At 35.3% G+C, this 13670-nt stretch overlaps 1 protein-coding gene across 1 annotated transcript in view; it reads right to left on the reverse strand.

Annotated features, from left to right (window-relative positions):
- Positions 1-1576: 1576 nt before the first annotated feature.
- TRDN (triadin) overlaps positions 1577-13670 on the reverse strand; it is a gene marked incomplete at both ends in the record, with an annotated part of 228008 nt that continues 215914 nt past the window's right edge. Inside the window, 4 exons of the mRNA XM_079781157.1 lie at positions 1577-1716; positions 4630-4668; positions 6789-6827; positions 11841-11864. Of these exons, the coding sequence (XP_079637283.1) occupies positions 1577-1716; positions 4630-4668; positions 6789-6827; positions 11841-11864 (242 nt within the window). The remainder of the gene's footprint in view (positions 1717-4629; positions 4669-6788; positions 6828-11840; positions 11865-13670) is intronic.

Genomic DNA, 13670 nt, shown 5'->3' on the forward strand with positions numbered 1-13670 from the left:
GGGCTTTGTGAGCTGGTACCGTCTGGTCAGTCCTGACAGGACACCTTTCCAGGCCCCCGTAAGGAGTGTCATTAATCTTGGTTCATTGTAATCAGCTTTTGTGGTGTGAGTTAGGTCCACCAGCATGTGGCCAAGACCAACTTCTTTCACAAAAGTCACTGAAAATCCATTACTAATAATGAAGATGTTATTGATGTCCTAGCCTAATGATATTTTAGTAAGACGGTGTTCTAAATCTTGGAATTAAAGAACTTAGTTTGTTGCAGTCCTTGAAAAGAAATCATTTGGCTAGTATCGGCTCTGGCTCCCTCACCATACGGTAAGTAGAATGCTAGAAAAAATAACTCAATTTATTTCCTGAGTTAATTTGCCATAAGTTGAGTTGCAACTGTAAACATGAAAAGATCACAGTAGCATGACTTCTATCATTATTAGAAAAATGTGATAAAGAACACAACTGCGTATATCACTGGGAGACAAAAGATGGCAAAGCCACAGCAGTCATGCCCAATGATGTGTCGTCAAGTAAGTTAAAGACTGTCATTCATTTCATTGGCACTGATAACCAATCCCCTAAAAAGCAAGTAAGACATCTCATGAGGCACTTATGTTTAAAATGTATTCCTTCAACTTTGATGACATTCATAGTTTTCCTTCTGGAGAAAGGAAAGCTATTTAACTCCACAGAAGGATCCTATTCAAGTGCAATGAAAAGACTTTTGCATCTGTCATCCAAATGTAGTGATTGATGTAAAATTTCACCCAGGTGATATTTTTCATTAGAGCACAGTCTGGAGAAATCTGAAAATTCTACATCTCATTTGCTTGTATTTTACACAAATCATTCACCAGACCTGCCTGTATTTCCACTAGAGTGAATGTCCTAAATACAATTCAAGATAAAGAATGTCCTAATTACAATCTTAGAGATAAAGATTTATCAAACATCTATATTCCTTCTTGTCGTGTCTAAACTTCAGAGATATTCTGAGCTCGAAAAGAGCGTCACAAGAAACTGATAGTACTCTTTGGTGCAACTGTAACCCGGTCTTAGAGCATAGTTACAACTAAAATAGAAACAGACATAAATACAGAGAAACTATTACACATCAACTTCTTGGTAAATTGAGTTTAGATACCCATGATGCAAAGGAGTAGCTTTTATATAAGTTCCTGTACTCCTTAAACTTAAAGCATTGTCTGTGTTTTCATGTAAAAATACCTGCCTAACTGAAGTCAGAAATTTCATTTTTTAATGGTGTCAATTACATTTAAAAGACCATTATTAAGTAAACCTTACATTAATTTGTGAACAACCCTGGGTGATGGAAGTAGAAACATATAAGCACCCAGGCCAACAAGAAACACGAATGGCCGATTTTTGAGTGCCAGATTTCAACATGTGTGCTGATTATGCAATCCTTTCACCCATTTATTTTTCTACACCAGGCAGAACAGTAAAATAGTTTCAAAGAAATTCCCCGAAATTCCTTTATTTCAGTCGCCTGTGCCAGTGTGGACAAATGGAAATTGCTATTCTCAGTCTTAAAGCACTTGCACTGGCCGCGCATGGGGCCTACTGTCCTTGTGGCTTCTGTGCCGGAGAACCCGGGGGCGCCGAGCTCTCTGCAGGGCGCTGGGCAGGAGTGACCGGAAACTGAAATCCATAGCCATTGTAACCATTCAGGTACACACACTGGAAGAAACTGATGGGGCCTGACGAACAGAGCATGATAATTAGTTAAAACAAACAGAGCGAAGGTGAGCACAACAAGGCACTGTACCACAATGTGTGTGGACATGGGTTGTGTAGCCAGGTAGCCTTGACCATGACTGGCAAGTTACCAAAACTTGGTGTCTTGGATTCCTCATGTGTCGAATTGAGACAGCAACAAAAACCTCCCAAAAAAAATATGTGGAAGTGAATAAGTAATATACATGAAGCACTTGAAATACTTCCTGGCACATAATAAGCCCTTACTGAATGGATAATAAAAATGGTCTAGCATAAACGTCTAAGTGCTTACTTCATAGACCTCTACTGATGTGTACAGCATTCAGAAAGATTGTTATGTAGGTTTCAAAACACGAGCTTATCAGTATGCAAAGTAACCGCCTTTCAAAAAGTGTTTTAATAATACCACAGAGAGCCTTGTGGCTCCTCATGTTAGATATTCCACTTGCCTGTACTCATTAGGCAATGCCTCCAGGTAGCAGCTCTGTTGTCAGAGCAGAAAGCAACCCAGGAAAGGAGTGAAAGCCGGGTGAGGCAGTGCAGATACAAGCCTGAGCTCTGGCCCAGGAGGCTGGGGCTCCCAGGCAGCAGCTTGTTCAGAGATGGCGAGGTTCGCCTCTCTTCACAGTCATGCACACCTACGGACTCCCCAGTGTTTTCCATCCTGTCCATTTGCAGGCTGTCACACAATGACAGACTTTTTTGCAGATGGCCAGGGAAGAGAATGACAATGCAAGCTAGTAGTATGGGGAATACAAGGAAGCTGGCCAAATAAAGCAAGTAGAGAATAAAGAAAAGCCTGGGTTGAAAAAAAAAAAACCTGAGGGAAGCAGCAAGAGATTATTCAAGAGATTATTATTCAGGGATTGGTGTCAACTGGCTTCAATCCTGGGTTTTCAATAATGAAAAGAGTTTGGTGAAATCTTGGAAGGAAAAAAAAAATCTGTTTCTTTCCACTTCATCTCATGCAGAATTATTTCTCATTTTGTTCTAGTACCAAACAGATGCAGTATCATACCTCATCCCCTCCCCCAAGGTTGTTGCAGCTTGGGAGAGAGACAGGTTTCTGAGAGGGATGGCATGACAGCTAGGCCTGTGTTAAGGAGGAATACGAGTACCATTGCTAAAAGTAGAAGAGTCCATCAAAGACAGTCTACCTTACAGATGAACCTTATCAGAGGTAGGTTCTATTCTAACATGTTTATTTAATCAGTGTTGAATAGGCCATTAATGAAAATATCACTATAGCTTGGCCAGTGTTGCTCAGTGGTTGAGCATCAATCTATGACCAGGAGGTCACGGTTAGATTCCTGGTTAGGGCACATGCCCGGGTTGCAGGCTTGATTCCCAGTGTGAGACTTGCGGGAGGCAGCCTATTGATGATTCGCTCATTATTGATGTTTCTAGCTCTCTCTCCCTCTCCCTTCCTCTCTGAAATAAATAAAAATATATTTAAAAAAAGAAAAAAACATCACTGTAGTTGCAAATTTTAGAGCTTATGTAAGTTGCATGAGTATCAGACTATAGGACTACTTCATAGTAAGTTGAAAATAGAAAATATTGTTTGGCTATAGTAAGTCTGCCAATTGAATTAAAATATGTAATATCATTTTACTAAAATATTGAATTGTTTATTTATTTATTTTTCATTAAATATTTTATTTTGAAATAAAAAATAAAAATAATGCAGAGGGATCCCATGTACTCTTCACCTGGTTTCCCCCAATGGTAACATCTTTGAAAAATTGTAGTGCAATATCCCAAGCAGGAAATTGACATTGATACCATCCACCTATCTTATTAAATTATGTTTTGAAATTTATTTATGAAATAAGAGATTTTAAGTGTTTATGTGATATAGCCACAAATTGTTACTAGTAGATAAACAATTAGGAAAGTGTTGCTAAATAAATCAGAAACATGCCCAGATTGACTTTATGGATTTTGCAACAATATCTAAACATATTATTAGGATTGCTTGTTTTCTTGTATTTCTCATGTCCTGATCATTTGAGGGCTTATAATGAGCATCTCTAATAGCTAAACAGAGTTTGGGACACAGTAGGCATTTAATATTTGTTCAATGAATCACATACTAACACAGAGTAGGAGGCATTTGCTAATGCAGAGGGCATTTTTATAATTTCCTGCAGAAATACATTTAAAAAGCATTGTAGACCCAGAGAACATTGACATCATTTCCTCAGATAAATGTCTATTCTTTACTTTAAAAACATTATGTAGAACAAATTCCAGTTATACCTATTTTAAAAATTGCTTCTTTTATTCTGCTCAGCAACAATTTTAATACTATATGAATCCAAAATTGCTATTCAGATGGTATTGCTTTACCAACTGAAGAAAAATGTCTAATTTGGAAGTAGAGGAATAATGAGGATCATGGGCATTGAATTTTGTAACTGCATATGAATATTGATTGCATTCTAAAATCAACGATCTCCAAAATTGAATATTAAGAGCCTATCATGTACCTAGAAAAATAAAAAAAACTTTCCATCAATGACTTATACCTACATTTTTTTGATATAAAAATGTTCAGCTTATCACTTCAGCTGTCTTTTTTTATAAAGCAGACAGTAACATATCTAAGCACAGATTCAGCCGAAGTGCTCAGGATCAGAGCTGTGGAGAAGGGTTGGCGACTAATGCCACTTTAGTCATTATTTTGTAATTCCTCCAAATCCGTGCATCTTGCCTGACACAAAAAGTAATGAGCTACTCTTTGAAGTATAAATGATCCACTCTAATGTTATTCTTCATGTACTAAAAACCTTTTTATTCTCACACTGGTCTTCAGAGAATTTAGTTTTAATTTATATGTACCATCTTTACTATAGATCCACATAACAGTTTTAATCTAATTATAAACTTACTTTTTTGCTTCTTTGTGGAAGACACATCTTCAGCTTCTTCTAGTGGATACAAAAAATAAGAACATAAATCACTTTTACGTTCACAGCTGTTATACAACAAATAAGTAGGGTTCTGAAAATGTCTAAACAGGTACATGATATGAAAGGAACTGGAATTACTTGTCCTCCTCACAATACACTCTAGGTTCTTTTTCAGATTCTGTTCAATCTTTCACTATAAAACTTAATAGGTAATAGCCAGCGATAGAAGAGGAGCTGATGAAGGAAAATAATGTAGCATGCCACAAGAAATTGTTCAAGTAGAAAACTTCCTGCCCTAGCCAGTTTGGCTCAGTGGATAGAGCGTTGGCCTGCAGACTACAGGGTCGCAGGTTCTGTTCTAGTCAAGAGCACATACCTCCTTTGCAGGCTCACTCCCCTGCCCCTGGTCCGTCGGAAGCAACCAATTGATGTGTCTCTCTCATATCTATGTTTCTCTCTCTGTGTGTCTTTCCCCCTCCCTTCCACTTTCTCTAAAAATCAATGAAAAAAAATGTCCTTGGGTGAGGATTAACAACAACAACAACAACAACAAAAATACAAATAGTAAACCTCCTGATGTGTTGGATTTTGGTGGGTGAGGGCTAGCAGACATACATTACATTCTTAAAAGAAAACATTGATGCTCAGTGTTAAAATAACACGGCCAGGGTAGAATCTGGCTATAAGATGACAATTTCAGTGAAAATAATTCTAAATTTGAGAAGGCCATAAGTTTTCAGTGATCATCCTCGCTGTGAAATAATAGCAGCAGGCCTGTATTCTGGGTCCTATCCTTTTCTTATCTGACACAAGGACTTCTTTTGCTGTTGTGACATGCATCACGTGTTTTCCTAGTGATGGATAATTTGAAGCCATTCATTTGAACCCCTTTCTCCACGTTAGAAGTTCTTAACTGGTCTCCATAGATGGGCTTTGGAGGTGGGGTTCCTGTAAAACCCTTAAAATGTTAAAATGTTAAGGTGTGAGTATATGTGTGAATGTGTGTGTTTCATCAAAAGTTAGGTTTTAGATTTTATCAAATTCTAAATGAGTTCAAGAACCTTCCTTTTCAAGGTGTGATCCGTGTACCAGTACTTGCACCATTATTTGGGAAATGGATATAAATGTAGTTCTTAGGCACCAACCCAGACTTATTTGATTTTGATAAGATTGTCAAGTGTTTCATATATAAAATAGTTTGAGAAGCAATGGTTTAGAAGTCAAAAACATATTGGGTTGTTCTTAATAATTAATTTGTTTAAAAAATCTAAAAATTCAGTACTCAAAAATATATCTTAAGACAAGTAAAAATCAGATTTCAAAATACTCAGGTATCTAATTCTCTGTGATTTTTCTCAAGGCGTTATTTTCTACACTGTTAATTCTGGGCACTGCCACAGAACTTACATTTTCATGGGAAGAACAACTCTTAGGCAAACTCTTATTGTCCACAGGCAAGTTTAAAGAAGTAGAAGAGAAAATATCTGTTCTATACAAGCCAAATTAAGAAGCCAGGAAACCCTTCAGGGAAAAAAATGCATCAAATTACTTGAAACCCTTGCAATAAAGATGAACTTTAGTCCTCAGAAGACTCCCTCAGGATCATGCATCTCGTACCAGATTTTTCTGAGGTTTGAGGCCTCCCTCCCTCCTTCCTTCCTTCCTTCCTTCCTTCCTTCCTTCCTTCCTTCCTTCCTTCCTTCCTTCCTTCCTTCCTTCCTTCCTTCTCTCCTTCCTTCACTTTTTCCTGTATGCCATTGCTGCTAGTATAGGCAAGTTATCTTAATTTTTCTTAATAAAAATATGTTAAGCTAAGATTTCAACATTTATGTGCTTTTCCTTGATAACAGCTCCTTAATCCTTGGTTATATGATAATTTTTGACATATTGCTCTTGCATCTAATAATTACTTGTAAATAAATCAGTGTCCAACTAGTAACTTCAATACATAAAGATACACACACACACACACACTCATACAATTAATAGAAAAAATGTTTTTGAAAAAACACATCCACCATATAAACATTGCTTAGGAAAAGTTAAGGGCTAGGCCAAAATTGTTAAATAAAATAGGCAGTTGAAATATTATGGTCTTGAGAAAAAACTCATAAGTGAACTTAAGATAATAAACTCACCTTCAGCTTTCTTTGAAGCTGGAACATCTTCAGAATCTTCTAGGGAGTAAACAAACCAACAAAAAAGTTTATTTTCCAGCTTTCCCAAAGAGAAAGTATTGTATTTAATGGGTTTTAAGAGTCACAGGATCTCTTAACTTATAAACTCAGCATCTAGTGTCTCTACAATCAAGAGCCTCTAGAGAAATAAGGCCACTTCTCCAACTTGGAGAACATGGGGAGAAACGAATGCCATGATGCCAGGATATGGGCAGCAGCAGCAAAGGCTGGCCAAAGCAAGGAGGGCCTGCAGTGACCCTCCCAAATGGGTCCCCCCTCCTCTGACTCCTAAATTGTCGTTCAAAATCACAGTCACTTTCGGAATCTAGAGGATTTGAGGTAAATGGATTCTCATACACAATGTAGATCAAGAGGAAAATATCCATCCATATATTTTACTAACAAACTGATATTTGATAATTGTAAAGGCAATTAAAAGACATTAGATGTTGAACTAAAGCCTAAATATATAAAGAATGAATCTTAAGATGCATTATCTATATTGCTTGGTTTTTGTGTACTCTCCTTAAAAGTACATAGTAGAATAATGTGGAAATAATTTTGGCACAGATAATTCTAACGCCATATAATTAAATGATCTTTAAATTTCCATATCAACTTTTAGCACTTGTAATGAGCTGAAAGAAGGTCAATTTTGTATTATTTACTCATGTTTTGCATACCAGCAGTTCACAAATAAATAGAAAAGAGGTCAAATAGGTCATTATGCAAATTGTCTCAAATGGGAAAGAAAGGTGACCTTTTGGAAGAAATGTTTTTATGTAAAAGAAAAAATGGGAAGTAGAAACATAATTACTAGCCTTTTTCTTCATAGCAAATTAGTAGAGTTTTAACCTGATTAGTTTTCTAAAAGACTTAAATGTAGACTTAACTCACCCAAACACTGGATTAAATGCCCAGGGGCTTAAACTGTCCAATCAGTAGATATAAATAAAGGTACAGTATAAATGGTTTTAGGATATTTTGAAGTAACTGGTACCTATATTTAAAGAATGATGTGAGAGTTGTTAGATAAGTCCAATAATATTTTAACTGTGAAATAAAAATCTGGTAATGTCTATGGAAGATGTTTACAAAATTAAAATGATGCATGGTCCTTGTACACAAGAAATGTACACTATTTTGTAGATTATAGCACACTTAAAACTAAGACACCTATCCTCTGGATCTATTTGTTACACCTGGGGAAATAAATGTGGAGAATAAAAACCTTAGCTTCTTCTCTATCCCAAATTCTAGTTGTACAGTCAAAGTGAAAATTACCCTGAAGTTTTCCTGTAATTTGCTCATATAAGAAACAGTTACTTTTCAGCTATAATAATTACAATGAGCTCTCTTTCTGGGCCATGTACTCTTTTGGGTATTTTACATATGTTTCCACTTAAGCCTCACAATAGACCTATAAAGCAGGTAGAATAATCTCCATTTTTTTTTTTAGAAAACAATGAGGTTAAAATAATTTTCTTTCAAGCAACACATTTTAAAAAGTGCTAGGAGATAGGAAGCGAATTTTCCTCAATTTCTAGACTTTTGTGATTTTAACTAAACTCTTCTATCTCTACATGCAAAGCACTTTGCTATGTGCCCTGAAAGAACCAAAATGAAACATAATGCTACCTGGAAGTAATTGGCAGTCAAGGGGAGAAAATGGGCATATACTCAAACAGATATAAGATTCTATGGACTTCAAGGTAGTATGTGACAATTGACAAAATACTAGTAAATGAGAGATGTTTTCAAGGGTGGAATAGTCACTTCCTCCTATGGAGATCAAATAAGTGTTTCTGGAATTTATACCATTGGAGATAGACTTTGAAAGTTCATTTAATTAGAGGTCATGACCCACAGGTTGAGAACCACTGCTGTAGACCCTCAGGTAAGAAATGTAAAATGTATTCTAAATTCACCAAGAATAAATATTGAACATTTATTATATAAATGGTATAATCAGTTTGAAATACTGGAAAACTTTATCAATAGAAATGAAAAGGAAGGATGAGAGATATTATTGAGAAGGTAGGCTTCAGAACAATTTGAGGTCTTATCCATAAAGGGATAGTTAGCAAGTTTGGATGAGCCCACTGAGGAAGTGCAGAAGGGTAGGAAAGAGAGCTGAGAATGGAAGGACTCAGCCTCTGGGAAAAAAGTAGCAGAATCCTAGTACTGAAAACAACAACAACAACAAAAAAAATGTCCTACATTATGGGAATCAAGAGAGGAAAACAATTCAAAAAGTGTGGGAGACAAGCAATGTTTAGCACATCCTAGTGATTGCAAACGGAGGAGAAGTGAGAAAAGGTAATTATGTTTTGTGCTTCAGAGGTCTGGGTTGAGTTTGAAGTGCCCTATTGGAGGAAAGTGTCAGGGCATAATGTTCAGGTTGCATAAAGTTGAAGCCTGAAGAGGTGAAGGCTGGTGGGAGACTTGTTTCAGAGTTGTGATTGTAGGTGAAAGCAGAGCAACAGCACAATAGCTTCAGGAAGCAAAAAGGGTCCGAAAAATTTTACATGTGAAAGTGATCTGAAGATTTTGTAGGCAAAAAAAAGGAGGAGGATTTCTCAGAGTAATAGCTTAAGGTACATGATTGAGGATCAAGGATTAGGGGAGGCAAGAAGGACTGGAGTCAAGAAAAACATGATTTTTGAAGCAGCAATGCTTCTTCTTAACATGGGAGGATAATGTTAGGTAAAATAATGGGAAAAAATAAAAAGAAATTGTAATGTGGAGAGAAGGAACATTTTAAAGAATACACATTGATGGCATAGACTGTTAATTCTATTATTATTTTATTTTTAAGATAAAATGTTCTGTGTAATGCCCAGTCTGCTCTGAATATTCTTAGCAAACATGAAAACTAAATAAAAACTTCCTAAATAATGCATGTGTATGTACCAGAAGTTGCTCTATATTTATTTCCATTAGCAGCCTATTCGGATTTGTGCAGAGTTTCAAGAAATACTCATAGGTAAACATCTGGAGCTCTGATGCACGGACAAAACGGTAACAGCATGAAGTTTGTATTCTCCGTCATTCCTCTTTCTTTAATTCCCTGCATCACTTTGTCTTTGCAGAAATACCAACAACTCCAAATTATTTTCTCAACTAATTTGCTGGGTTATGTGTAAATAATATGAGATTTTACATTCTAAGAGTTTACGTGTTTTCTCTTTTCCAAGAAGTCCTAAGGATCCACAGTAGTTCAAAACAGCAGTTGACAGCCAGATTATTTTAGCTATTAGTTATGAAAGTCATCTATGCATGCTAGGATTTAAAATAATCATGAATTTTAAAGAAAATTAACTGGTACACTGAGCAATATCCACAGAATTCTGTACCCCAGGGAATAATAAAGTATGCAGAGACCGTCCACCTTGGGAATATTGCACACAGTGAAGCAATGGTGTTCATTAAACATGTGCAATCCTTCCTGAGTGTCCTGTCACTCTGAGGATAAGACACAACTGTCTTGAGGGCAATGTCAGAGCAACTTAACATCACCCATAAATGAATGAGGACACAATGCTGAAATGAATGAGGACACAGCGCTGGTATCCAAAGACTAATAATTACACCAGTCATTTCCGCATATCAATACTCCCCCTTCCTGATCCAAATGACCTATTGTTGGTAGAGGACCTAGTCCTTCCAAAAAAACCCCCACAAGAAATGCAGGCACTAGAGTCTCGCTAGAGAATGTGGGTAGAAGGGATCAATGGCTTCAAAGCAGGAGCTATTTCGTAAACTTCCTTTAGTAAGAGACAAATAAATGACCAAAAAAATAAATAAGAAGTCTAACCCCCCAAATTATACATGTATAGAATGTTGAAAAGAGGGTTCAGAAAAATAACAATGAGGTCTGTGCTAAATTTATCTTTTTCCAGTAAACAACCCTAACCATAGTTCAAGGTACAAATTCTAGAATTACTTCCTTCATGAAGTCTGCCCCCGACTAATTTGGCGATAGGGGAAAGGTGTGGTGGAGGATAGTTTCAGAGGGCTTTACTGAGGATCAACTCTAAGTTTTGCCCTTGCATTAGTGAGACAAGTTTGTATCCTTTTAATTATTATCCTTTTTTAAAATTCCTAAAGCAAGTTCATATGGATTTTTATTTTTTGCAGAAAAAACATTTTTAGTGATATATGTAGCTTTGGGGAATTGAAATGTGACCAGTAGAAACTGAAATGTTCTGTAAATACAAAATACACACACAATTTAATACATGTCTGTATAGATACATGTGGACTTAGTATTTGTATGTATAGAGTTAAATAACATGATTAAACTTATTTATATTTTTTACTTTTAATGTGTCTAGAAAATTTTAGTTGGCTTACATGATATTGCATTAAACAATACTGACTTAAAATGATTTGTTTTTCTTAATCTGGATACATGGAAATAAAAATGATTATTTCCTGAAGTTTTGGGAACTTATAGAAAAATGTTCAGTTGTATCCTAAACATTAAGAGCCCTATCTGTATCTTAATATTTTAGAGAGTGTTTTTGAAGCTTTGTATGTTTATGCTATACAAGATTAGATCCATTCCTATGTTATTCGCAGATATACAATTATACTTAAGTTCATGAAGATTAGGAAACAACAAAACTAAACCATAATTACTTGACCTTCCATGCTGTATAGCAAATTTTTAATGATGAAAGGTTTAAAACAGAAACAAGATTATTTTCTTTCTTTCTACTTCAACCACTGAGAACATTTATATATTTGAATGCAGGTCATTAATCTTCAGACTCAAGTACATGATAAAGTATTTCTGTTACAAGCTGTCATTTCAAATGATGTAGTTTTGTGTGTGTTTTTAAGTTTTGGCATAAGTAAGATTAAAAGTTAACAAATTCTTGTCAGAGGCTTCAATATAAAATGACTCAAATTTGAAATACATTAAGAATATAAATATGTTATGAATTTCAGTTTGAAATTCATGCGGTGTACCAAAGAGAATTTTTCATCAATAGAAGTGGTACTTACTTGATACTCTTGCAGGTTTTTCTGCTAAAAAAACAAACAAAAAGGAAACAAGTTAATGCAAAGAAATTATATATCTATGAACTATGTGAAAGTTTCTAATATCTTTTTACTTTCTCCTTATTGTTAATGAAGAAATATAACTCTATTGCCTGAGAACAAAGATCTGTGAATCTCTTAATTGCTTTTATGTGAGAAATTAAAAAAAGCTATCATTGTAGGTGTCACAACATGTTTATGCTTTTTAAACACTCCTCTAAAATCAGCAGAATCTTTTTTAAATTAAATGTTTTGGCTCAACTATAATTATACCTGACTTGAGAAAATTACTTTGGATGATATAATTAATCTAAATATTTGCTTTTAAGTTTCCAAATTTCATAAAAATATATCATTGAAAATTATTTTCCTTTCAAAGGTGAATAAAGACAAATAACTACCAATTGAACTATAAAATCAAATCTTAAAAACAATATGCAAAATCAGTTTAATTTTCCATAACTATCTACTTATTAGTTTCAATGAGAGATCATAATTCTTCAAAGTAATATGGTTTTCCATTAAACTGCATGTATGTAGGACAAATATATAAAGTGAGATGATTGTCTCAAATACTATAGCAGACATTCTAAATTCTTGAAAAAGAAGAGGATTGGTAACACCTGTATTCTACCAACATTAGTCTAATTTAAAATACTGGGCTTAGAAATATTCATTTTTAAAGGAATCTGCGTTATAGAATTTACTTTGAGACTTGTAGAGTTTCTTTTAAAAAATATAATTTTATTGATTTCAGAGAGGGAGGGAGAGGGCTTGAGAGATAGAAACATCAATGATGAGAGAGACACATTGATCGGCTGCCTCCTGCACGCCCCAACTGGGGATCCAGCTGCAATCTGGGCATGTGCCCTGACCAGGAATTAAATCTTGACCTCCTGGTTCACAGGTCGACGCTCACCCACTGAGCCACCCTGGCTGGGCAAGTCTTGTAGAGTTTCTAATATAGATGTAATTCTGAAGTTTCTAAGAATTACAAATTTATAAAAATTAAGGTAATGCCAAGAGAAAGTGTTTTTAAAAACATTTCACTTGGATCCTATGTTTTCAGTGCTATTACAGCAACACACCTCATACATAAATAGCAAAATAAATAAAATAATGCAGGAAAATACTTCTGTAAAGCTAACATTTTTTTTCCTTAAAAATACTAGGTTTGGCTAAAAAGAAGGGAACTTAGAAAGGAATCAAACATTATTGAGATATAAAAACTATCTGTTGAATGAAGGAATGAATAGAAAAGTGGCCACACTCTCAAATAGTTGGGCTTGTGCTCTCTAATGTAACAATTCTTTTCTACCGTGTGTATTCATAATATAAAGGTCTTAGAAATGATGCACTCAAAGAGTGTAGTCAGAAAGGAGTATCCATCCAATGTCTGAATCCCTTGCTCAGCCCTTGAATCATAGCTTTAATGGACCACCTCCTTGGGAACAATGTGAGATCCATTTTATCTTTAGGCTGCTCTGATTGGTACAAAGCTCCCCCTTTTATTGTCACAGTGTAATAGGAGAATAAAATATGATTGAGTAGGCTTAACTGTTAAGTCTTTGGCATCATACTGACTTAGAACCAATTCCTGAGTCTACTATGTAAACACTCTGAGACATTAGTCTTCTTTTCATCACACTTGCATCACCTTTAAACTGGGCATGGTAATTGGTCCTGTACTAAGGTTTAAATGAACTTATAATAGGAAAGGATATGGCTATGTGTTTTTTATTTTTTTAAGTAATTCCTTTCTTCTCATTCTTCTTGCTGATTATCTTAAAAGAT

The sequence above is a fragment of the Cnephaeus nilssonii genome (genome assembly GCF_951640355.1).
Source record: "Cnephaeus nilssonii genome assembly, chromosome: 9".
Classification (NCBI taxonomy): domain Eukaryota; kingdom Metazoa; phylum Chordata; class Mammalia; order Chiroptera; family Vespertilionidae; genus Cnephaeus; species Cnephaeus nilssonii.